Source organism: Chelonia mydas, chromosome 3 (assembly GCF_015237465.2).
Source record: "Chelonia mydas isolate rCheMyd1 chromosome 3, rCheMyd1.pri.v2, whole genome shotgun sequence".
NCBI classification, from domain to species: Eukaryota; Metazoa; Chordata; order Testudines; family Cheloniidae; genus Chelonia; species Chelonia mydas.
The window spans coordinates 112,063,684-112,088,481 of record NC_057851.1 but is presented as its reverse complement, the minus strand read 5'-3'; the positions used below and the strand labels follow the sequence as shown (position 1 = coordinate 112,088,481).

The 24,798-nt window shown below is 41.1% G+C and overlaps 1 protein-coding gene across 1 annotated transcript in view; it reads left to right on the top strand.

Annotated features, from left to right (window-relative positions):
* Nucleotides 1-8,508: 8,508 nt before the first annotated feature.
* The window catches only part of SYNE1 (spectrin repeat containing nuclear envelope protein 1), a 497,076-nt gene continuing 480,786 nt past the window's right edge, over nucleotides 8,509-24,798 (top strand). The window contains 2 exon segments of the mRNA XM_043543166.1: nucleotides 8,509-8,829; nucleotides 20,148-20,438. Coding sequence (XP_043399101.1) covers nucleotides 20,372-20,438 — 67 coding nt within the window. The 5' untranslated portion in view covers nucleotides 8,509-8,829; nucleotides 20,148-20,371.

The window sequence follows — 24,798 nt, the reverse complement described above, 5'->3', positions numbered from 1 at the left end:
CTGAGACCTGGGCTAATTATAAGAAGGCTGCAAAGATCCTTCTCCCTCACTCAGCACTTAGCTTGTGAGAGTTCAGCAGTGCCTTTCCCCCTCTCCATGTTTTGACTGACTGTGAAAGGACGGAGCAGAAAGGAGAGGCCGGTGCTGCTTTGTTCAGCAGTTCTGAGCAGACTATCTCCTCCCCCCTCCTTGCTGCTGTCAATCAGCTGGTTAGCTGTTTAGGCTCAATAAACAAGCAGGAGTTGCACTCGCAGTGCCCTGCCAGCAAGGGCTGCTATGTCCCTCTGCCTTGGGAGGCAGGCGCCTGAGCTCTGGCTCCAGCCTGAAGCCCTCAGGGCTCAAACAAGGCATGAGGGAGCAGTGCTGATGGGGCAACAGCTATGGAGGATAGGCATAATAGGGACACCACTTGGAGAAATGGGGAACAACACAGGCACATTGGAGCAGCTATGGGCTGAGTTTGGGGACAGGCAGGGTAAAGGAGTTGGAAGGACTTTGGAGAGAGGAAAATGACTGGGACAAGAGGCAATTTTCAGAAGAGAGAATGAGCGGTGTTAGGGGCTATATTGTCTGAGACAATGTAGATTGTGGTTGAGGGAGGGGACACAATATTGCCAACTCTGTGTTCAAAAATTGTGAGTCAGGCACAAAATATCATATGCTTTTTGTTTTTAACAATATAGTGGTTTCCTTTCGTTTACCCTCTGGTTATTGAGTCTTTAGGAGGCACTCTTTTCATGTTTTCAAGCTTTTCTCTGCAATCATGAGGGCCAAAAACTTACGTTTTTTTAACATGGAAGCTGCGATTCTCTTGGCTTTGCTGGATTCCAACATTTGAGGGTTTAAGAACAACACCAAATATTGTGAGACTTGTAATAAAATCACGAGAGTTGGCAATATTGGCCTTTGGAGAGAAGAGACTTGGATTTAGTGAGAGGAAAGTCTTGGGAAAAAGAGAAGAGAGATTTGGGTCAGGGGAAAGGGAAGAGGCATTGGAGGACTTAGTGGCTATAGGAGCATCTGGGAAGATTTCATATGGAGAGACATCTGGAAGTGGAAGAGGAGAGTCTAGGGAATTTAGGAGGATGTTGGAAGGTCAGCAAGTTGTTTGAAGATTTCTGCAGCAGCCAACAGGAGCCAGTCAAAGACTTCACCATTACAAGACAGGAAGGAGGAGGCCAAAGGAAATGCTGCAGGTCTTGTTTATTTCTAAGGGGTGGGGAGACAATAGCTTTTGTTGGTACCTGTTTGGTTTACAGTGAAAGAGAGTGATGTTATGGTGCTACAGGGCAGTGTCTCTGCCTTGTCCTCTCATCATTTTGGGCAAAATTATTCCACTGCTCATGTGAATAATTCCATTAAATGTTAACAAACTCACTGCTTAAGTGAATAAAGTCAGCAGGGTCTGTCCTCTTGGCTAGTTTCATATCAAAGAAGAAGAAAAAAAGCTAAACTGCTGAACATCCCTGATGATGTTCACTGAAATGATATCACCATCTTTGCTTGGAATTGGCTCCATTTCCCTCAGATCAAAACAGACCAGTTTTGCCAAAAGACTTGTGAACCTCTTGAGTAGCATAGCTTGAGTTAGGGCGGTAATGAAATGCAAAATTACTTCCCTTTTGCTAGCTTCAGGGTTCTTAATGAAAATTGCACATGGCTCTAGCCCAGCTTATTTTGTCACCGTCCAGCAGATGGCATTATTTGACTATATTTGTTTTGTAGTGCTAATTTGAAGACTAAGTTAAACAAGTAATTACTTTTGACATGTTTCATTTGCATTTATTTTTTAAAAACTCAAGCGCTATACAACATACGCTATTTTAACTGGTGAGCTGGTTCTTTTAGCTGCCTATTAACCTTAGTAATCCTGTTTTAAAATATCAAGCTCACTAGAGGTGGTTGATGTCCCACCCGCTTCCCCCCACCCCTAAAAAATGTTGGACAAAAACGGGGAGAAATTGTTTACAAAAAGTTGTCACTATTTCCCTATTTTTCAATGAGCTCTATTTATGATGTGGAATTTTCAGAAATGCCTTTAGAATTTAACAGAACTTTTAAAGTACAAAGTACGGAAAAGTTATCACAACAATAAACTGTTCAAAATATCCATACTTATAGCCTCTAGGAAATATTAAAGTAAATGGCATTAGAAACTTAATGTAACTTTATTTAGGTCATCCCCCGACAAGTGCCAGATTGTGCTCAATCTGTACATGTTTTTTGTTAGTTGTAATTAGGAGTATCTCTGGTGACAGAGCTTCAGTAACTTCACCTGCAAGAAAATTCCATAGTCTAAGTGAGAATTTTTTCTATGTATCTAGCTTCAGTTTCTCTTTGTACAGTTTCATCCTATTACTTTCAGTTGTTAATCCAAATATAAGGTAAACAAAGCTAATGTTTGTTTTTGTTTCCGTTCATATAACTCAGGATAGTTAATTTCAGATGTGGCATATTCTTTGTGTTCTATTGGTGTCCTACTTTTACCCAACTTATTGCTTATGATTTGTTGGCCCAAGCTTTGCCACTTTTTTTTTTCTTTAATGTTAATAAAAATAGAACCTATATCCGTGATATCCCCAAAGTATTTTACAAACAACCTCTACTGTATAGGAGGCACTTCCCCTACAACAAGAATGCAGACACCTCCTAGGTGGGATGTGGCAATTATTTAGCAGTGCGCACCAACAACACTCACCAGTTTAGGACAGGGAGGAATGGTGAATATCATACAATTGAAACTGGAGAAGGAATGTAATGGGAAGAATTTAATTACCCAAATTTGAATTTGGCAAGGACATTAGGCCTAACACCCCCACTCTTTTGAAAAGTGCTATGGGATCTCCAGGCACAACTCAGCTGAAAGTTGGCATGGTAATAGTGCTGTGGCCTCCACCATACAGAGGCACAATTAACTTTGCAGGTGAAATACCACCTACCATGTCCTCAGCATCACTGATTATACTGGCTAGATTTCCTTGGAATTTGTCATGTTCTGTAAGCACTCAGGAGTCAGGTTTGTCAGAACAGAAAGCGCAACACTTTAGCTAACTATGAGCTCGCAGCACAGACTGAGACTGTGTATGCTTCTGGAAACGTCAAACATAATCATCTAAGACCTACATTAACATAGGTACTCCCATACTAGTAACACACATAGATCTCTTAACAAGAACTTGCCAGGCAATTCTGGTTATCTTTGAGAACTGACAAATCATAGCTGTATGTAGTCCACTCAGTGTCAGCAATCCCCCAAAGTAACAGGTTGGTTGTGTGCATCTAGTCTGACCTCCTCTTCTCTATCTAGGTACAGTATTTCTAGTGTATTCAGCACTGTGTGGTCTGAGCATTTTGTGTGTCTGCACTATCAGTTTGCAACATCTATGCATTTATTAAGTGGTGAAGTACAGTTGGTCTGATGAAAATCAGTTATGATTTAGTCATGCAGTAACGCTTTAAACTTCATATTTTGTTCATGTACACTTAGGGCCTTAATTTGGTAATAACAATTAGGATTGTCTAAATGATGTTCTAATGGGAATGCTTATGAATGCATAGAAATACGGTTTGGAAACTAGTATCATACTATAAAACTATGGAAATCCTGTTTCACTCAATCCAATAATGTTTCTAGAATGACTCAGGCCCTGTTTATAAATGAGGCAGGGCATCATTGCTTATGGTCTCTGAAGGTAATTTCAAACAGAATTTGCTCAAAATGAGTTTCAGATCAATAGATTCCCTGTCTCATTCATTGTACAACTTCTAACCTGTGCACTGAATGAGGCAGGATTCTTGTTGAAATAATATGTGAATAAGTATCTAAGGCTGTATAATAATAAGGGAAGCATTAAGGTGATGAGTCACCCTTAACTATGGAATTTCTTAAATTTTGTGTTTCACTTTGTAAACTTAACATTATTATAATGTTTTAATTGACTGTAGAGGTATTTTAAGTGTCTTACACTGTTCTGTTTATAGCTGGTAACTGAGGCACAAGGTAGTTTGGGTGAGGGAGTGTCTCATTCCTTATTTTAATACTGACTCCTTATTCTTTTCTGTAACCACTGAACTATGCCAGTCAAGTTAATTTAGACCTTTTTCCCCCTTCTCATTTTTTGGATAGGAATAATATTTTCTTCTGATCATAACAAATCCCCTGATTTGAGAAAGCATCCCTACTCAGGAAGGACCCCACTTAAGCATGTGCTTAATTTTAGGCAGATGCTTAAGTCTCATGGGAGTCAATGGGGTTTGAGTATGTACCTAAAATTAACATGTGATTAAGTATGGATAAGGATGGACTTAAGCACTTTCCTGCGTTGGGGCCAAAAGGTCATTCAGAGGGATAAGCTGCAAAATGGTGTCATGTGCACCCCTTCCCGAATTGAACATGGTGCTGTCAGCACTCCCTGTCTCAGTTTCCTTCCCTGAGGAGCATCTCGTTGGCTCTCCACACACTGGTCTGTGCTGGAGATGTGGCTTCACCCTCCAGCCAAGTTACAAACAAACAACCCCTTCCAGGGTAGCAAAAGTCTCCTCCACAAACAAAAAGGTGGTTCTGTCCTTTGGGGCTTCTCTTCAGCCCATCCTCTGGGCCATCTTTGAGAGTCTTTCTGGCTCTTCGATACAGCACTCAGCCTCCAGGCTGGTTCCTCTGGAGTATTCTTTTCAGCACCTGCTGGCCCTTGCATTCTTCCCTGCCCTGGTACAGAGCAGTGGACTCCTGACTGGTTCCCCTTGAGTACCCAGCCTCCTGAAGACCCTGGCTCAGGGCCTTCCCTAGCAGCCTGCCTGTTCCCCCAACTGCTATCTTAGTCATTTTAGAAGGCCAAGGTGACTATTAAGGTATCACCTGATGCCCTTATCCCCACCCCCTCAGGGTGGGAAGCAGCTAATTAATTATGGCACAGGTGTGACTGGCCCCATCTCCGCTTAAAGGTGCCAGTCACCCTGTGACAAATGGTATAGGGGTCTCAGCAGAAATCTATACTGTTCATCTCTTATGCTACAATAAGCACATTTTTCTTAGTCCTGAAAAACTAATGTCATTTTAAAGAAACATAAGACTATCAAAACATATTTAGATTGTAAGTTCTCTGGAGTGGGAAGCTTCTTTTTGTTCAGTGTTTATACAAAACCTAGCTAGTGCTCCTGGTGCTAGGGTAATACAAATAATAAATAACAATAAATAATAACCAAGATGTAGATGTGACAGGATGTCAGGTGCCATTGATATGGAGAGCATCAACTCTGTTCACTATTTTCTTTTATAGTCTCATAAGAAGATAAAAATATCTGAGGATCTTTTATGTTCATGGGCTTCCCTTCCCCACAAGTGCAAGCAACACTGGCTTAGTGTGTATTGCAGGACAGGTGGATCCCCCTTTCAGTCTTGCTGCATTTTAGCAGAAGTAATCTCGGTTCCCGTCACAGGCATTATCTGCAAACATCCTACTGACAAACAGGATTTCAGTTTCTGAGTTTAACCTTTCAAAAACAAAACAACCTATTGGAGGAGAATTGTAGTATAGCTTCACTGAGATGTCACACTAGATACTTCTCTAACGAAAAAGCTGCAAATAAGTTTGGTTATTTCCTCTAGATCTCATAAACACTGTAATATTAAAAGAAAATAAGGTACAAGAAGCAATTATTGCAGAAGGGCTCTTTCATAAAAATTTTATAGATGTTATTTGGTTGTGAGAAAAAATCTTAAAAAGTGGCATAAAGGAGTACATTCTGCTTTCAAGAAAGATATAAGGCATGAGTCTGAATGAAGTTACTGTCACTCCTTTGACTATGGCAAAAATCTAGATCTGTGCATTTAAATAATGAAGTTCTGAAATGCAACCCAGTGTGTTAATCACTGAACACATTTCTTTTTCAGGGTGGTCTCCAGTTTGTTGAACTGTGGGTATGATGTTTTATGTCAGAAGGGTCAGGAGGAAGGATGATACCCACATTATTGTTTTCTGTAACACAAAAAGGAGGAGATTTACATAAAGAGCCAAATCTTGCTTTCTGTGACATCACAGTAAATCCAGAGTAACTGCACTGAAGTCAGTGATGTTTCTCTGGGCTTATCCAGTGTAACTGAGAGGCAGAATATATCTCAGTAGTTTTAACTGTACAGATAAGTTGCATAATACAACAATGAAGACAGTATACCCTCCTACCATTTTGTATACTTTTATGTGCTCATTTATTTCAGTAATGGGATTTTATTATAGTGTAATATCTAATACTCGTATAGTAAAAAAGATACTTTTATTCTTGTATTCTTTGCTCAGGAAGTTGAAAGAAAACCAAATATTTGGAAAGAGACAGTAAGCAAGAAGAGGAGTTTCTCTAAGAATAAGATGTGGTATTTTTTAAGGGGAAATTCAGCAAGAAGTCACCACCCACTTCCTTTTTCTACCCTCTGTGCTACAACTGACATGCGTAACAGACACAGTAGCAAGGCCAATGGAGATTTTTTTTTAAAGAAAAAACAAATGTTAAGGGCTCCCCCCTCTTACACAGAAACCTGAAGAAGAGAAAAATGTAAGAAAAAATATCTGCGGCTATGCTTAGCCAGGGGCAAAGAGATTTTGGGACCTAGTAGAAGTGACCCAGGGAATGGCCTCCCAAAGCTCCATAGAGAATCCTTGCCATGTAATTCTACAGACCTCAGATCACCCCTGGATGTCCTGGCTCCAGCTTTCTGGTCTTAATGTCTGTCATACTATAGGCAAGTCTACACTACAGCGCTGCATCGGCACAGCTGCACTGATGCAGCTGTGCTGCTCTAGCACATCTGGTGAAGATGAGCTGTGCCGATGGGAGAGCACTCTCCCATTGGTATAATTACTGCACCTCTGCCAGAGGCAGAAGCTATGTTGGCAGGAGAGCGTCTCCAGCTGACATTGCACTGGTGTGGACAGTGCTTAGGTCGCTGGAACTTACATCACTTGGGGGTGTGTGTCTTTTTCACACCCCTGAGTGACGTAAGTTACATCGACTTAAGTGATAGTGTAGACCAACCCATGGGCTGCATAGTTACCCCACTGAGCAAGGTAGATGCTGCAGATTAGAAGTTTGTGCTGGAAGGGAAGCATTAACATCCTTAGTTAAATCATGGGAATTCTGTTGGGAGGATGCCATGTAACACTTCTACTCCCTAACTCTGACTCCCTCCAGCCAGCCAAGGCACCCATACCCCAGAGCGCTCTAATGTTGCCAAGTTCTAATTGCCACAGAGAGGCTCTCAGAGCCTTGGGAAAGGTAAAGAATGTGCTACACTGGCTCTGCTCCTCTCCCCTTCTCACTTTGCAGCCATATACCACTCCTTTGTTCCCCTCAGTGCCACAGAAGAGAGGTGAGCAGAGATGCCTAATGAAGAAAAAATCCTCTTATCTTTTGTATGAAAAAGCTTTAATCAAAATGTAATAAAAATGGAAAGGGGGAAAAAAATAGACCCTCAAATAAAGGGGACATCTGCAATCCCTTACTAACAAATACAGCATTATTCTACAGTAATGGTTCAAAACCCTGCAGTAATACTATTGGACAAAGGTTAATCTTATGTTTCAAACTCAGGAATGGGAGTCAAGAGACCTAGTCTGTATTCCTAGATCCCTCAAATACTTCTAGTAAGGTCATATTATGTAAGTCACTCACACCTCTCTGTGCTTCAGTTTCCTCAAACAGGAATGCTTAACTCATTAATATTTGTGAAGTGCTGTGAGATCCACGCTGAAGGCCCTATACAAATACAAGGTATTTTAAGACTAAGCTGTAGTGTTTTGGATCATTACTACAGAATATTTTGGCCTCATTTTTAGCTGGGTCTGAAGCTTGCCTCTAATATCACAGGTGCAATTATACACCTGCAATTACAGATTAGTGCAAAATTGCAGTGTAATTTAGATCCTAGTATTGAACTGGTAAATCAGGCAGTTAGGCATGTAGAAGGATGGCGTTGGGGCCCAGGTTGATTGCACTTGCAGTTTTGTCCCCAGCTGCGTTCACGATATGAGAGTCTGTGCTTGAAAAATGTAGGGTTTGGTATACACATTTCCCCCCTTAGAAATAGTGTGCATCGGAGCAGGGGCTGCGCTTGGACACTGCAAAGCAAATCACAGGGAGCCGAGAGAAGGAGATTGGAGGAGCGCGTGTTGTGAGGGCCAGCCCCTCCTGCTCCCACTAATGGAAACCTCCCCGGGGAGGGAGGGGACAGAGAGAAGGCTGGGGACAAATGACAGCCCAGCCGCTGCCTGGGAAACACTGCAAGGGGGCGGGCTAGCGCGCGCGTGTGTGTGCTGCTGCTGGTGGTGGGGGGGGTGTGTGTTTGTGGGGGGGGGGCTCTCTGAGCAGGGAAATCCTGCATCGCCTACAGACACTTCGCCTCTCCCACTCTTACACAGCGCATCCCCGGAGCGATGCACTGCGTGTAACGGCGGGGAGGGGCCAGAGCCTGGCCAGGAGGGACGCAAGGGGGCCACATAGCCCTCCCCCCTCACACACACCTGCTTGCCCCTTGCAACGACGGCGAGAAGCCCGCGGTGACGGGGGAAGGAGGGAGGCTGCGGCCGCATGGTTTGACTGCAGGAGGAGGCAGAGGGGAGGAGGGAGAGAGGAGGTGGCCGCTGCTAGGTGCCGCCGCGTGTGTGTACGGACGGAGCGTGTGTCGGATTGTTGCACTCGGTAACCAGGCAGCCGGGGGCTTCCTGTCAGCCCTGCAGACACAGCCCCGGGACTCGGCGAGGAGGCGGGAGCCCGCGGAGAGCCCAGGGGCCGGGGCACCGGGAGGGCGGCCGCAGAGGAGCGGAGCGCTGCGGGAGAGAGGTACGGGGCTGGCCGGGGAAGCCGGCGGCGTTCGGGGCAAGCCGGCAGCCCGCGCCGCGCCGCCCGGCAGGCTTGCCCTCCCGAGGATGGGCGCAGGTTGGGTCGCTGTGTCCTGTGTGAAGATGGCTCAGTCTCTACAGTGTCATTTCCGTTAGGGGCAGCCCTCCTTCTGCCTCAGGGCCATGCAGGAACCAGGGACAGCGGTCTGTGGGCTATTGGTGGGGTTAAGAATAATGTATTTGATTCTGAACAGGAAAATATGGGATTGTAATCAAACCCTATGAGGCAGAGCACCCCACCACAGAAACTGTTCTTTGGCCTGAACCAAAACCCAGTGAAATCAGTGACTTTCCATGGACTTCAGTGGATTTTATAGATCAGGCCCTTACCCCAGGGAGCAGGTGTGTGTGTGTGTGTGTGTGTGTGTGTGTGTGTGTGTGTGTGAATATGCACCAAAGGCTAGGGAACTGAACACACAAATGTTATAATAGCATCCATTCCTGACACACACTACAGAGCAAGATGTATTTCACCTAGAAACAGTGACTTGTCAGGTTATCACTGTATGTATTTGCCCAGCTTGGCTGTACAGAATGGTGACGCATTAAGGGCAAGAATATTGCAACAAAAATTCCAACAAAAATGCACTGGGGTGTGTGTGTCTGTGTCTGTGTGAGTGTGTGTAAAAACTTTGAAGGATACCAGATCTGAAATATTGGCAGTCAAGGCTGTTTCTAGGATTTTGACATTGAGGCATGATGATTTCTCCTCTAGTGATACTAGTGGTTACAGTATTAATAGTGGGAGAAGTGCTTTTTTGAACTATTCTCAGAGTCTGCTGTTATGGCCCAGATTGTGTGCGCAGATGCTCATGAGTTATCCAGTTGATGTCAGTGAGACTACTCCTGTGATTAACTGCACAGCAGTGTCAGTAAGGAGCTCATAATCTGTTCCTGTCTGATTTGTGGGGAGGTTGTATGTTGTTTCAGGGTGCCTACCAGAACCTTGCAAGTGCTGAGGCGGTTGTCCAAAAGAAACCCAGAAAGGACGTATTTTTCTGTTGTAGTATTGATGATAATCAATTTTGAGTGCTCTCTGAGAATCATTTTCACAAAGGCTAAGATGTGTTTTAACCCTTGAGGTCTATATAACAAAATGTTGCTAAACTATATTTAAATGTTACTTTCATCTGTCTGGGTGCTATGTTGACTTAATTATGAATAATAGAAATACTTTATTGATTGTTGTACTTAACCTCACGTGGTGAATTATATGTCACAATGTTTTATGAGTATAATATTGTAATTTTTGGAGATGTTCACTATTTCTGACAGCAACCACCTCTTCATTATTTTGTGGATATTTGAAACACTCTTTAATAAAATGTCTTAAAGAAAAGAGGAACTGCTGTCCAAAAATCAAACAGATCATGCCCAAATGTGAAGTTTGAAAGATTGTCTCTGCTTTCCTGGATTTCTTTTCATTTATGATCTTAATTTTTAATATGTTGTCTTCAGACTGACTAAATCAGTGGCAATTCCATTTTATACCATTCGTTATGAAATACAACTGGATGGACATTAATCACCGAAGTGCTCAAAGTCATGTATGATTTGTATTTAAATTAAATCTCCTCTTCTTTTTCTAGCATTTGTTTCCATCTATATGGGGTCATCTCTTCGAGTCCTTCTTCTCCATTCCAGTCTGTCTTGAAGCAGTTCCTTGGAAACTTCGCAGCTAATGAGATCCTTTTGTATAACATTCATCCATCTAGTTTTTGGTCTTCCAATCCTTCACTCTATTTCCTGTATTCTTGTGATCTTCTTTTCGCATGTCCAAACCACCTAAGCCTGGATTCCTTCCGCTTTTTTATAATTGGTACCACTTTCACACTTCCCTTAGATGGTTTGTTCTGAATATGGTCCATTCCGGTAAATCCAAGCATCCATCTTAACATTTTCATTTCCACTGTATTTAGGATCTGCTCCTGGCTCTTCCTTGGTGCCTAGCATTCAGAGCCATACAAAAGTGCAGGCCTAATTACTGTCTTATAGGTCTTGCTTTTCAATTTGATAGGCATTTTCCTATTGCAGATCACTCCACACACTTCTCTCCATTTAGTCCATGCCTTTCCTGTTCTACATATAAGTTCATTGTTGAGTACACCATTATCCTGTCAAATCTAGGTACTTGAATTTCTGTACCTCTGGGTTGTGATTGGCTCCCCCAGACTTAGTCTCATTGTCTTTCTGAAATGCATCATCAAATCTGTAGATCATATACTCTGTTTTGTGTCACTGATTTCCATGCCATTTCTTTCAAATAGATACCTCCATCTCTCTAAATCTTCTACCACTCCCTCTTTGCTCTCCCCCACGAGCACTGCATCTTCTGCAGAAAGCATGCACCTGAGAGCTACTCTTGCTGCATGTTTTCTGTAAATCAAGCACCAGTGTGAACAGAAAGGGGTGTGATGCTGAGCCTTGATGCACTCCAACTCTTACAAGAAATTGCTGGGTTTCTCTACGTGGCCTCCTAACGGTGGTAACAGCACGAGAGTGGGGTGGGGGGAGAGAAAACCTTTTGTAGTGATAAACACCCATTGTTTCATGTTCTCTATGTGTATAAATCTCCCCACTGTATTCTCCACTGAATGCATCCGATGAAGTGAGCTGTAGCTCATGAAAGCTTATGCTCAAATAAATTGGTTAGTCTCTAAGGTGCCACAAGTACTCCTTTTCTTTTTGTAGATGTTGTGGATGACTCTAATATAGCCTTCAAGTATCTGTTTCATTCTCAGACACTACCAGATGATTTCTCTCACAACGTGGTCATCAGCTGTCTGAAGATGGATGAATACTATGTCCAAGGTTTTCCCCTTTTGCTTGTGGAAAAATATAGGGAAATCTTAATGCAGCAATAACATCTATTGTTGACTTGCCTGGAACGAATCCAAACTGATTGTTACTGACCTTTTGCTTTTCTTCATAGTCTCTTATCAATAACTTCCTCTGAAATCTTCATCCTGTGGCTCATAAGTTTAATGCCAAAGTAGTTACACTTCTTGTATGTCTCTTTTTCTCTTAGAGCACATAAGTACCAGTATTTTTCTCAGGCATTAGCTGTCTTCTCAATCCTCATGATGGAATTAAACAGTTGTGTCAATATGTTCACACCTGTTTGACCCAGGCACTTCCATACTCCTGCTGCTAAGCCATTGGGGCTGAGAGCTTTCTTATTTTTGTTTGTTGGTTCTGCAGCTTCTTCTAGGACTGGTGCCAGCAGACCATGGTTTGGTTTCATCATGCAGCATGGTTCTCTTGGAGTCTCCTCATTCATAAACATTTCAACGTAATTTCTCCCCTCTTCCTTAATCTGGTTCTCATTGATCAATGTATTTGCACTTTCAGTGTAATTATTTTGATCTCACCAATGTCTTTAGTTTTCTTGTAGGTCTTTGCCAGTCTATATATTTCCTTCTCACCCTCCTATGTTTCAAGACAGTCATATAAGCCTTCCATGGCTTTAGCCGTAGCGACTGCCACCTCTTTTGACTTTTTTTATACTGCTGAAAATCTGACTGTTGAAGCATTGCTTGCCAAAGTTAAAAATGCTTGTTCGTTTTCTCCACAACCTCTCAAACTTACTCATTCCACCATCAGATGTGATGGGGGTGGGTGGGGGGGAAGGAGGAAGGCTCTTGCTTTTGTTTCATCAAGCAGACTCTTCGCACATTCTGGAATTTTGCTTGCAGTATGCTTCCGTCATTGATTTGTATTTTGTCTTAACTCTTCTAAATAGATCTCCAACATGTTCATTTTAAACCCCTTGTTAACTTCATTAAGCTTCCAGTGCTTCGTTTTCTTTATTGCTTTGGACCATTTTCTTCACATATTCACTATGTACCCATAGTCAAGAACTAGCATTCTATATTGAGTTGCACTGCTTTCCCCTGGGATGATCTTACACTTTTTTGATGTTCTTCAGATCAGATTACTCCCTGATAAACCATCTACTACCTCCTACTACTATTCTGATCTAATGTTCTTCCTTCTTAGTGAAGAATGTATTGACTACTAAATTATATGTCTGCGAGTACTATAAGATAGTTTCTCCTTCCTTGTTTCTATGTCCAGACCCATGGCTGCCATGCTACCTTTTTGAAGCATTTACTGTCGCTCTCCATGTAGACATTAAGATTTATCAGTGGAGTCACTCTTTCATTCTTTATCATTTTTTGTACAACAGTGTCCATTTCCCCCCCCAGAAATTCTCTTCTTCTTGTTCCTCCTATCCTACTTGGGGTTATGCACATACAACATTTAGGGGGATGTTTTCAAGAGCTAACATAATGAAAATTATCCTGTGACTTATCCTATCCACAACCACTGCACATTCCCGCATCACTTTGTCTAAAGCTCCATTTATCTTATTCAGAATTCCATAGTATAATGGCTAATAGCCTTCCCCAGTACTTCTTCTCTTCGCTCCCTTCCATTTGGTCTCTTGAATGCAGGCAATCCATACTTTCCTTTTCATCACCAGCTCTGCACATTTTCCAGTTAATAAATTAATTGTTTTAATAAATGGTAGTTGTGCTTCAGACTGTTACAATTTAAATAGACTGTACTCAAGAGTTTTCATAATCATGAATATACATCAGGATGGGGTATTTATTTTAGTTTATTAAAATTTGAACTTGACTCATTAAAGGATACTTCACTAGGACTAGTTCTCTTTCTAGCATAAATTGCTACAGCCCATTGACTTCAGTGGAGTTATGCTGAGTTACATTAGTATTGGCACCTAGTGTCAAAGAAAACCCCTACTATGAATGTTCTTTCTTTTGAACAGGAAAGGGAGTCTTTATCACCGTAGGCCACGTGCCCCTTTTTGCTTGGAAGTCTCAGGACTGATCAAGAATTTTAGTGTTTTTCTGTCTGAATAGAACAGTTAAGAGTTAAAGTTGCGGAAAGATAAGTCTACACTTCCCGCTGGAGGGAAAATTTCCAGCTTGAGTAGACATACCCATGCTACCTCTGATTGAGCTAGTGTGCTAAAAATAAAAGAGTAGCCATGGCGCAAGCTGTGGGAGGGGCTAGCAGCCTGAGTACATACCCATCCAAGAAGGTAGGCACCTTAGTGTTATTATATTTTTCCTGGCTTCACAGAAAATATAAAAAGCAAATTCACGTTTTAGATCTCCTTCCTACAAATGTTTATACAAGTGCTTAACTTGAAACAATGCACTGAAATTAGTGGGACTGTTCAGACACTTAAAGTTAAGCACATCCCTATATGCTTGCAGGACTAGAGCCTCACTGATCATTTTACAGTCTGCAGAGTAAGGTACAGGGCATTTGCATGATGAATATGCCAAATTCTAAAATGCCAAACATACAGCTTACGTTAAATATGACCTCTCACCCCAGACCCCCCATATGTTCAATTTATAAGCCCTCAACATTATGTTTTAAAGTGCAAAAGCATGCAGAAATATAACTGCCAGAACAAGAAGCATCTGAAGCTCCAGGGTGGGTACTTCACTTGCTTTTTCAGGGAAAAAAACCTGACCATTTTCCAATATTAATTCTTTCAGTTTTGGAGTGGAGACATTTACAATAGCTTAGAACCCAGCGTCCTGTTTGAATGTCTCTATATAGCGTCCTTTTTGAAAGGTCAACATTTACATCTTCCTTCATCTTCTTTTTCCGAAAGCAATCCCTGATGTAGAAAAAAGGAAGTACAAAGTGACGGGGATGGGAGTTGTGAACAGCAGTATCTGAACACTTTCCAGAGCCAAACTGATGTTTTTTCCATGATCTTATGCGGTGTATGTTTAAGACCCAGCAGATTTTGGGAGAGCAGCAGAGCACATAAGCTGGTTGTATTGTACAATGCATTAGCATACAAGTACAGATTTGCAATTTAAATGTGGTCCAATAGCGATTTCTTTCTTTTATTTACAAGATTAAAAACCAAATGGTATCTCTGCTTGAAACACTGTTATACTATTGCTTTTCAGGTTTAAATTTTCTCCTTGAAACAGACTTAGTACAGTGTAGTTGCTACAGCTGTAGCTGAGCACTTTGGGCTATATAAGAGCATATCTGGCTGCTTTATTAAACTTTCTTCCCGAGGGAGCATAATTTAAGATATTGGCACGGGACTGGAGGCCAGGACCTCCTGAGTTGTAATCCCAACTGTATCCTTGTCCACACACAAAACTAGCACCAGTTTAACCAAAACCAGTTTTTAAATCATTTTAATAAAGCCCTGTGTGGACATTTTAAATCTGTTTGCTCCAGGCATATATCTTGTTAGCTTAAGTCAGCTATTGACTGTTGTTTACACATTCTGATGACCAGTGGCCAGATCCAGTGACCAGTAGCTGAGCACTACGAACATTGTGATACACAGCGCATGATTAGTAATATCAAAATAATAATAAAAAACAATACTTTCTTTTTTTAGTTAAGTGTTCATCCTGTCATTTGCATATTTCTGCTATTCCCTTCCTCTTTCTACAATACTGTAACATAACTATGAATTTGTATTCTGTTGGGTTAGTAACGCTCTACCAAATGGATTTATTATTACTAACAATAATTGTAATTCACAGTGCACTACATACTATAAATACTATAAAGATATTTTTGTGTGCTCTTATGGATGTAAGCATTTTTCTCTTCCAATATAAACATAATAATAACAAAAGGTACTTTTGACTTCTATGGTTCCTCTTATCTAAGGCCCTGGAAGCATTTTTACAAAGATGAATGAATTAAGCCATCTACCAACATTTTTTAAAAATTAATTGAGGCCTAAGAAGGCAGCAGGATCAATTTATAGGCGGGCCAAAGATTGCTCATTTGAAAGGGGCGGAGATTTCTTGACTGCTCTCCTTAAATAGTGTGTGAATTAGTGTGAAATGGTACTCATGTAAAAGAGTAAACACTACAGCTTCTCAAAATATAGTTTTTTTGACCAAAAGACAGACACGTATTTTGCTGTTTCCCATTTTTCAACCAGGAAACACCTTTTCTGTCATCAACGAGAGTGTTAGATTGGATACTGAAATTAAGTATAGTGTGCAGAAGATTCTGCATGGTTTTTTAAGACTATCACATATTCATTAGTTATCACATGTTTTATAACTCTAAAGAATAGAAGAATGAGATACCATGAGATCTCCTAGTGCTTGGTCCAGGTCTACCAATAAACGGAAACTTGTTTATTTTCATTCAGTGGCCTGTTTTTAAGTACAGCTAACATGTTTCTAAGTGTTGTGAAATAATTTAGGCCTTCTCATGAAAAAGGTAACATGAGAGATTTGGTACTAGTGTTCTCTACATGAGATAAGATTTCCCTTTTCTTACATTTGCAGAAAAAGTAACATATTCTACAGTGTTTAAAACCAGTGCCATGCAAGAGCCGATTTCTGTTCTTGGGTTGACATGCACAACTGCCATTGACTTTACTGGGGTTTGTGCTTTTATCTGAGGGCAGAAATTGACTATTCATCTTTTATTTTTATTTTAAAATCACACGGGGCCACGCATGTGCCCAGGCAGATGGCAATGATGTCTTTAAATGAGATGAACGTTCATTACAATGTTAAGTATACTTGTTCATTTTTATCTCATATCCTTAATCTCTGTACAGTAGAACCTTAGAGTTATGAACACCAGAGTTACAAACTCATCAGTCAATCACACATCTCATTTGGAACTGGAAGTATGCAATCAGGCAGCAGCAGAGCCAAAAAATACCCCAAAGCAAATACACTACAGTACTGCGTTAAACATAAACTACTAAAAAAATAAAGGGAAAGATTAAAATAAAAGATTTGACAAGGTAAGGAAACTGTTTCTGAGCTTGTTTAATTTAAATTAGGATAGTTAAAACAGCATTTTTCTTCTGCATAGTAAAGTTTCAAAGCTGTATTAAATCAATGTTCAGTTGTAAACTTTTGAAAAAACAACCATAACATTTTGTTCAAAGTTATGAACAATCTCCATTTATCAGGTGTTTGTAAATGTGAGGTTCTACTGTATATCTCTGTCAACAAGTACATGTAATTAATAATATGGCATAACAATAATAATGTAACAAAAATAAGGCTTTAGTCACCTGTAGAATGCTAAAACCTAGAGCAGCTTGCAGACTACTGGGTACTTCAGTCTAAGTTTTATAGAAATGCTCGTATTTAGAGCTAATTTTCTAAAGCATTGCTGTTTTCAGTCATGCAATTGCCATTAAAGACAAGGACTCCAAATAGTTACAAATCTATGCAATGTTCTGAAAATGTATTCTTTCAAGTTTTTAATACATATGGCTGATACACAATGGGAAAACCTGTTAGTTTTTTATAATGAAATGTTTTTCTGTAAGTGCTGTAAATATGTTTAGTGTAATGGAATTTTAATAGTATTTGCAACTCTAAAGAGTAAAACATTGTTAGAACAACAAACAAATCTTATGTCTTGAGATATAAACTGATTGCCTGTGGGAGGTGAGGAAAAAATATACTCCCCATTACGCTGCAAAACTATGTGCATTTTGGGTTTTGGTTTTTATCTTCCTTTGAAGCATCAGGTGATAGTCACTACTGGAGACAGGATACTAGACTACAAAGAATATTGCTTTAATCTGTGTTGGTAATGCCTACTGTATGTTCCTATGGTTCTTTCTGGTTGATGAGGTGACTGTGGTGATGCTGTTGTTTCCGTGTCTAATACCGTTTTCTTTCCCCATCTGTTGCAGCTTAGTTCCCCCTCTTTATATTAGAATCACTTCCCACTGCTTACAAAGGAGCTTTCAAATTATGATTTAGGGCCATGAATTCTCACTACACAGCACTCACTCTTTATTCTCAGCAAGATAATTTATTAATTGCTACAATCCCATTTATAAAGGTGAACTGGCTCAACCTGTACATTTTATGCAGAGAAAACAGTACATGTAAGGGAAATCTAAATATATATGCACTGCACCATAGTCTAGATTATTTTACATTGGAATTGGAATTTACTAAGGAGTAAGTATCTTCCTCAACTGGTCTAAACCAACATTAACTTCAGTGGTGCTTCACCGATTTATACCAGCTGAGGATCTAGGTCCACATGTTTTGAGTGAGTTAATAAATGATCATCCAGACCCAGTTCATACAAGTATTTTAAGAAAATAATATTTTTATTGCATCAGTAGGGAAAAAGAACTCTGTTGTTGACAACAAAACTAAGACTAGTTCTTTGAAAAATAAAAATACAGTGTATTAAATTGATGTGGCTATCTTTGGACCACTCATTGAATAAGCTGATACACTGCACATATAGATACTCAAAGTTAATCATTAAGAGGGCTGAATAATTCTGTGCATCCTTGACTCAGTTTGGTGGACTAGGTTCACTGCAACTGGAGGAGAGAGCTGCAAATTGCAACTATTTTCACCAGCACAATCCACTGTACTTCAAAGGGGATTTAACTTTTTGGGGGAGGGCAAGCACTGTTTCCATTACCAGACTACCTTGTGGGTTTTGTTAGGGAAGGGTAGCTTTAATTTTTGTAAGGAGCACCAGAATGGGCTCTGCCACAGTGTGTGACCTGAATTGATGCATCCCAGAATTGCTCTGGCCATGCTTCTCTCTGGCCAGAACCATCCATTGATCAACACCAGCATTTGACTATTTGCTGTAAGAGATAATAATACATGTGGTACAGGTGCAGCTGTCAGGGTATTACTTATGTTTGTAGTTGGAGAGTAGACAGTCGGGAGGTGTTTTTAATACTGTGTCAGCTAGCCCTGCACAGGAGCACCTCCAGCTGCATGCAATAAAAAATGCCTGCACCTTGTCTAAATTACTGTTCAAAATGTTAGCAAATCTGTTCCAGCTGAACCCGTTTCACACTTCCTTAGTGTTGGCACAGCTATAACATACAGATAGTGCTGCAGAGCCTGATTATCCTCTCACTGAAACAGGTGTAATCAGAAACAATGCCACTGAAGTCAGTGGACTCACACTGATGTAAAACTGTTAGGATTAAGAGGAGAATTAGGTCTGCAGAATCATACACTCTTTGGTATGAGATTTTGAGCACAGCACTGTGAATAAGAACAATGGGCTGGATCCTGACTCCCTGCTCTGTCTACTTTGTACTGCTCTGGCAGTGCAAAGAGGACCAAGAACTGCCTAAAATGGCAGACCGGGATTCCCTGGACATAAGGGTGTAGGGAGTATTTCAAGGGCAGAAGGGGACATGATGAGGATGGAACTGGAGCATGATGTGCTTTTACAATCCTCAGATGGTGGTGCAGACCCTGCAGGAACATTCTAGACTGCCTAATGTAGAACAGTCTAACGGCTGCTCTCTGTTAGGGCAGTGGGCATTTTGGCTCCAGGATCAGGGGAGTACAAAAAAGTGTACTACAGCTACTTTTCCCACCCACTCCCAGGCCATATGTTCACCTGTGTCGGGGGGAGGGAGGGCGCTGGCCCTGTGAATGCACTATGCATAAAACAAGGTAGAAAGGAATGTTCTAGGTCTGTATCCACTCATTTCTCTTCCACTGAGGAACTAACCCCCCTGGAAGTCCAATTTTTTCTTGCTGTTCAGAAGTCAGGATAGTGTTTTACGGTAGCATTTTGGAGCCCCAAGGTGCTGCTGTAACAGGGCAGTTTTACACTGATGTAACTCCATTGATTTCAGTAGAGTTACACTAGCATAAAACTTGAGTAACAGTGGTGAATTAAGGACCTGTAATGTTAATTACACTTTAAATGTTATGCCAAGTGACCAAAAAAGCAACTTTACTGTACATTACTACTGTGATTAAAAAAATATAATAGGCAAAGTGAGACATTTCAGATTATGGACAGTAACCTAGTAGAACTAGGGATTAACATTTTATCCTGATCAAAAAGTTATTACCTGTTCTTTTTTAATGCAATGAAATATAGTGATAGTTTTAAACTATTTCAGTTTTACCAGGGACTTTATATTTCTTCCTTTAGATGCAATATTATTTTAATATTTGATGTACCGTAGCCTTCTGAAACAGCATACTCAATCCTGTCATAAAAAGTATCAATGTCTGGCATGTTTTCAGTTGACTTTAATCATTTGTTTGTGTACTTTCAGTTGAAGTAGTGCTTGCCAACCAGGTTTTCAGCATTAATTGTGTCTCTGGCTTGAGCAATACAATATATGCCATGCATGCCACTCTTTATGTGTTAGAATAGCTAATAAAATTATGGGTCTTAGTTTTACAGGAACTGGTGCAGGTTTCTCTAAAGCCCACATCTTTCTTTTTTCAGGCTTCTGAGGTCTGATGAAGGAAGGACAGTGCTGTAGCACAATCATTGCAAGCGAGTACTGTGCTTTCATTGGGGGAGAAGCTGCTGTGACTCATCATAGGCATGCTGTGCTCAAGCTAAGTGACGTTTTCTAAAAGGAAGTAGTCCAAACTCTCTATCCTGTTGAGGTCTGCAGCTTGGTGTGGAGATTCTGTCACTGAAAGCATTCTTGCTGCAAAGAGACCATGGCCTCCTCCAGGCTAGCGGGGAGATCACCCAGGCATATTGCCGATGTTATGCAAAGGCTTCAAGGTAAGTGACTGATTCTGAATGGTTATATCTGTCATCTGTTCATTTAGATAACAAATACAATATTCTTTGAAGCCAGGAAAGCATTTTAAAATTATTTATACATTTCAAAAACCTACTGTTCTAAACTGATCTATAGGAAAATGTTTGCTTATGATGTGTTTGCAGATTTCTGGTTGTTTCCTCTAGTATTACATTATTAATGATGTTTAAAAGCATATGGCATTATGCAGGGCAGTAGATTGGCAGTCCAGACATCAGGGTTCTATTTCTGGCTTTGCCCCTGACCTGCTCTGCTCAAAGTCAGTTCACCTGTCTGTACCTCAGTTTCCCCATATGTAAAATGGTGATAAAGACACTTACTTTCCTTCTCTGCTTTGAACACTACAGATGAAAAGTGCTCAATTAATAATAATATTTTTAAAATGATTGCTATTACAATAAGGCCTAGAGGCCCCAAACAAGATTAGGGCCTCATTGTGCTGGGTATTGTTACAGACACTCAGTAATGGACAGTCTCTGCCCTGAAGATCTTACAGTATAGAGGCTAAGTGTTGTTATTGTCCGAGTTGATATCCTTACAAATCATGGGACTTCTGGTTATTGTTGCAGTCAGTGGCTATCAAGTAGAACTTAATAAGTTGCTTTAAATCTCTTTATCACAAACAATCATGGCTAACTGAAATTATAATGTTCACTGAAACTTTTTAAAGTTTATAAACTTAGAAGTAAAAAAGTACCATCTAATATATTTTTTTTTAAAAATGCCTGCATTTTAAAGTATTCACTAACCATCTGTAAACACTTTCTTAGCACCACTTTTGTTGCCAGCACTAGGGTGACATTTAGGGACTAATGGCTCAATCCTGCTCCCATTCAACTCAGTTGAAAAACTCCCATTAACTCTCATTAACTTTAATGTTTCAGGATCAAACCCTAATTTTGAAGTTCCTCAACACACAAAAATTCCATGGACTTCAAGAGTTCAGTGCATAGAATCATCTATGCTTTCTACATCTTGAAGCTTCCTTTGTTCTCCTGTCCTTTTCCTCCCATTTCTGTGTATACAGTCATGGTGGCATGTCTAACATTAGTCTGCCTGTCAAAAAATGGGACAATCAGTTAGTGTTGTGGGTGTTTACAGGCAGCTTTTCCCAAAAGCTGTGATGGGCAGCATGAGAAAAAGCAATAAAGGTGTTGTTTGAAGGTTTAGCAAGTGGAGGGACCTTGGAGCTGAGTAGTGGTTAATGCAATATAGTGCATCATTCAGATGATGTCATGGTATCCCCTCGCACTGAGGATACCTCTCCAGGGGAGACAGCCCCAGGTATTAGGAAGAGACAGGTAATATTAATGGGGGACTTGATCATTAGAAATATAGAGAGGTGGGTTTATGATGATTGGGAGAACTGCATAGTGAATTGCCTGCTGGGTGCAAAGATTGCAGATCGCTCGAGATATCTAGAAAGGCTTATGTACAATGCTGGGGAGGAGCTGGTGGTCATGATATAGGTAAGGACCAACGACACAGGGAAAGGTAAGAGAGACATCCCGGAGGCCAAATTTAGGCTTCTAAGAAAGAGACTAAAATCCAGGATCTCCATGGTAGCAATCTCTGAAATGCTTCTTATTCCAAGGGAAGGGCCAGATAGACAGGCAGAAGTGCGGAGTCTTAATGTATGAGTGAGACAATGGTGTTGGGAGGAAGATTTAGGTTTATTAGGAACTGGGGAACCTTTTGGGAAAGAGGGAGTCTATGCAGGAAGGATGGGCTCCACCTAAACCAAAATGGAACCAGATTGCTGGCATGTAAAATTGAAAAGGTCATAGAACAGTTTTTAAACTAAGGGCAGGGGGAAAGCTGACAGGTGCAGAGGAGCACACAGTTTGGACGGAGACATCTCTTAGGGGAGGATTTATTAAAGGGGATTCTCTATATCAGGGGTGGGCAAACTTTTTGGCCTGAGGGCCGCATCGGATTTCGGAAATTGTATGGAGGGCCGGTTAGGGGAGGGGGTTGTGGCCTGGCCCCCACCTCCTATCCACCCCCCACAGGACTCCTGCCCCATCCAACCCACCCTGTTCCCTGACGGCACCCCCCGGGACCCCTGTCCCATCCACCACCCCACTTCCTGTCCCCTGACCACTCCCGGACCCCTGCCCCTAACCGCCCCCTGCCACTCCATCCAACCCCCCCTCTCCTTCCTGCCTGCGCCCCCGGGACCCCTGCCTCATCCAGCCACCCCTTCTCCCTGTCCCCTGACTGTACAAGACTGAAACCAGACACGGAGTTGCTTATGAATTTTTAGTCATCAGCATAGCCTTTATAAATCATTTTCTAACTTCCTGGCTTTTCAAATGAAAAGCCTGATATTGCGAGGATTTGGCTTCTGCTGCAGTAGTTAAATAAATATTTTACCTTTGGAGAGATTGATAGTAGTTTGAGCATAAGCCTTTTATAGGTTGTGGTCCTGCATTATGGATGAGCGGACAATCTGCTGTGCAGCTCCCTTTAGCTCTTACAAAGTACATCTATCCTATCTCTGTCCTTGTAATCAATTAAATACAACCATGTGAGGACAGACAGGAATGTAGAGGATTGCAGAGCTATGGGCATGGCATAATTGCACTGAATCCCAGGGCCTGCTCCTGCCACGTGCTAAGCACTTTTTTCCCACTGAAAGTGGAGTCGGAGGTGCTCAGCAGCTAATAGGAAGAGCCTTGAGTAGGGGACTAGTGTAGAGCCACCACTCTGCCCGCTGCACCGGCTGTACGTCTTCTGTTCCTGCCCTGATGTTGGAGTAGGATGGTGCTTTTCCTTGGCATGGCCAAACTGTGCTGCAAGGTGGTGATGCTGGGCCACTGGAAGGGCCCTTGGAATGACTGGGATTGGGTGACGGGACAGAAAGGTGATGGAAATCCACCTGTGTTCTTTGCCGCTGTGTACTGAGTTTGCTCAGATTCACTTGACGACCTGCCCATAGATGTTTGGGGAAAAAATATTTACTAGTAGGTATCCTTACGTCTACGTTTTGAAATACCTAAAGTAGATATTGTATGTGGATCGAATTACTAATGATCACCCCAGGAAACTTCAGTTGCTGTTATAAAGAGGACATGATCTGTTGTTCTCCATGTCCATTGAAGGTAGAATAAGAAATAATGGGCTTAATCTGCAGCAAGGGAGATTTAGGCTACACATTAGAAAAACTTTCTAACTATAAGGGTTGTTAAACACTGGAATAGGCTTCCAAGGGAGGTTGTGGAATTCCCATCACTGGTCATTTTTAAGTATGGGTTGGGCAGGGATGGTCTAGGTTTATTTGGTTGTGCCTAAGTGCTGGGGGCCTGGACTAGAACAGTTCTCGAGGTCCCTTCCAGCCCTACATTTCTGTGATTCTGTGATTACAGTAGCGCTCAGATCCCCAATCAGGATTGGGACCCTGTTTTCCTGGATGCTATACCAGGATGAATAATACTCATGACATTAGTTCCATTGGTGTCATTGTGATTACTCATGGGAGCAAATGTTAATCATGTAAGGGCCACAATATTAGGCCCAGAATAAGTGCGAGTTTTCCCAGGAATGCAAGAATTCATGTATTCCTCTCCAAAGGAATTATAGCTATTGAGAGATTCAGGATTTTTTAGAGCACTTGTAATTGCTGTAAAAATCAAAATATAACCCTCCAAATAAAGCTGACAGGTGCAGATTCTAGTACCTTACGTCTTTTTACTCTTAAGACTGGCATGGGTGTAATTTTGTTCTTTCCTCTAATAATACGCTCATACAGTTAAAGCTGTGTGGTCATGCTTGTGACAATTGTCAGGTAACTCCCATGCAGTCCTGTTACACAAATGACAGTGAGTCAGTTCTCCTTGACCTTGTCACTCTTATATGCTGACTTGTTCTTGCCTGTAAAATGATATCAAAGAGTCAATATGTCATACTACTATTGCAGTTTTTTTCTCCTTCCCTTTCCTCCCCCTTCCTCTAATTTGTCATTTGTAATAGCCTTTTTCTGCCAGGTTGGGAGGAAGGAATTGTTTTGGATGGTATTATATTCACTGAATTTTTTCTATAGTATCACAAGTGCATTTTATAATTTTAAAAGTTAAAGCTAACACAAAAGCACACTGTAATGAGATTGATTTTAAATATAGCAAATAGAGCTGATAACTTCAGAATGTCTGGGTAGTAAAAATTCCACTCAGAAGTTTTCTTTATTTTAGCTGACTATAATAAAATAAATTATAATAGTACTTAGCACTTATATAGTGCTCTGAAACGTCAGTGTTCTGTACAACATTGTGTTTGATTCACGAGGGAGAGCATTCGCTCCAGGGAGTGGGTAGACTGTAT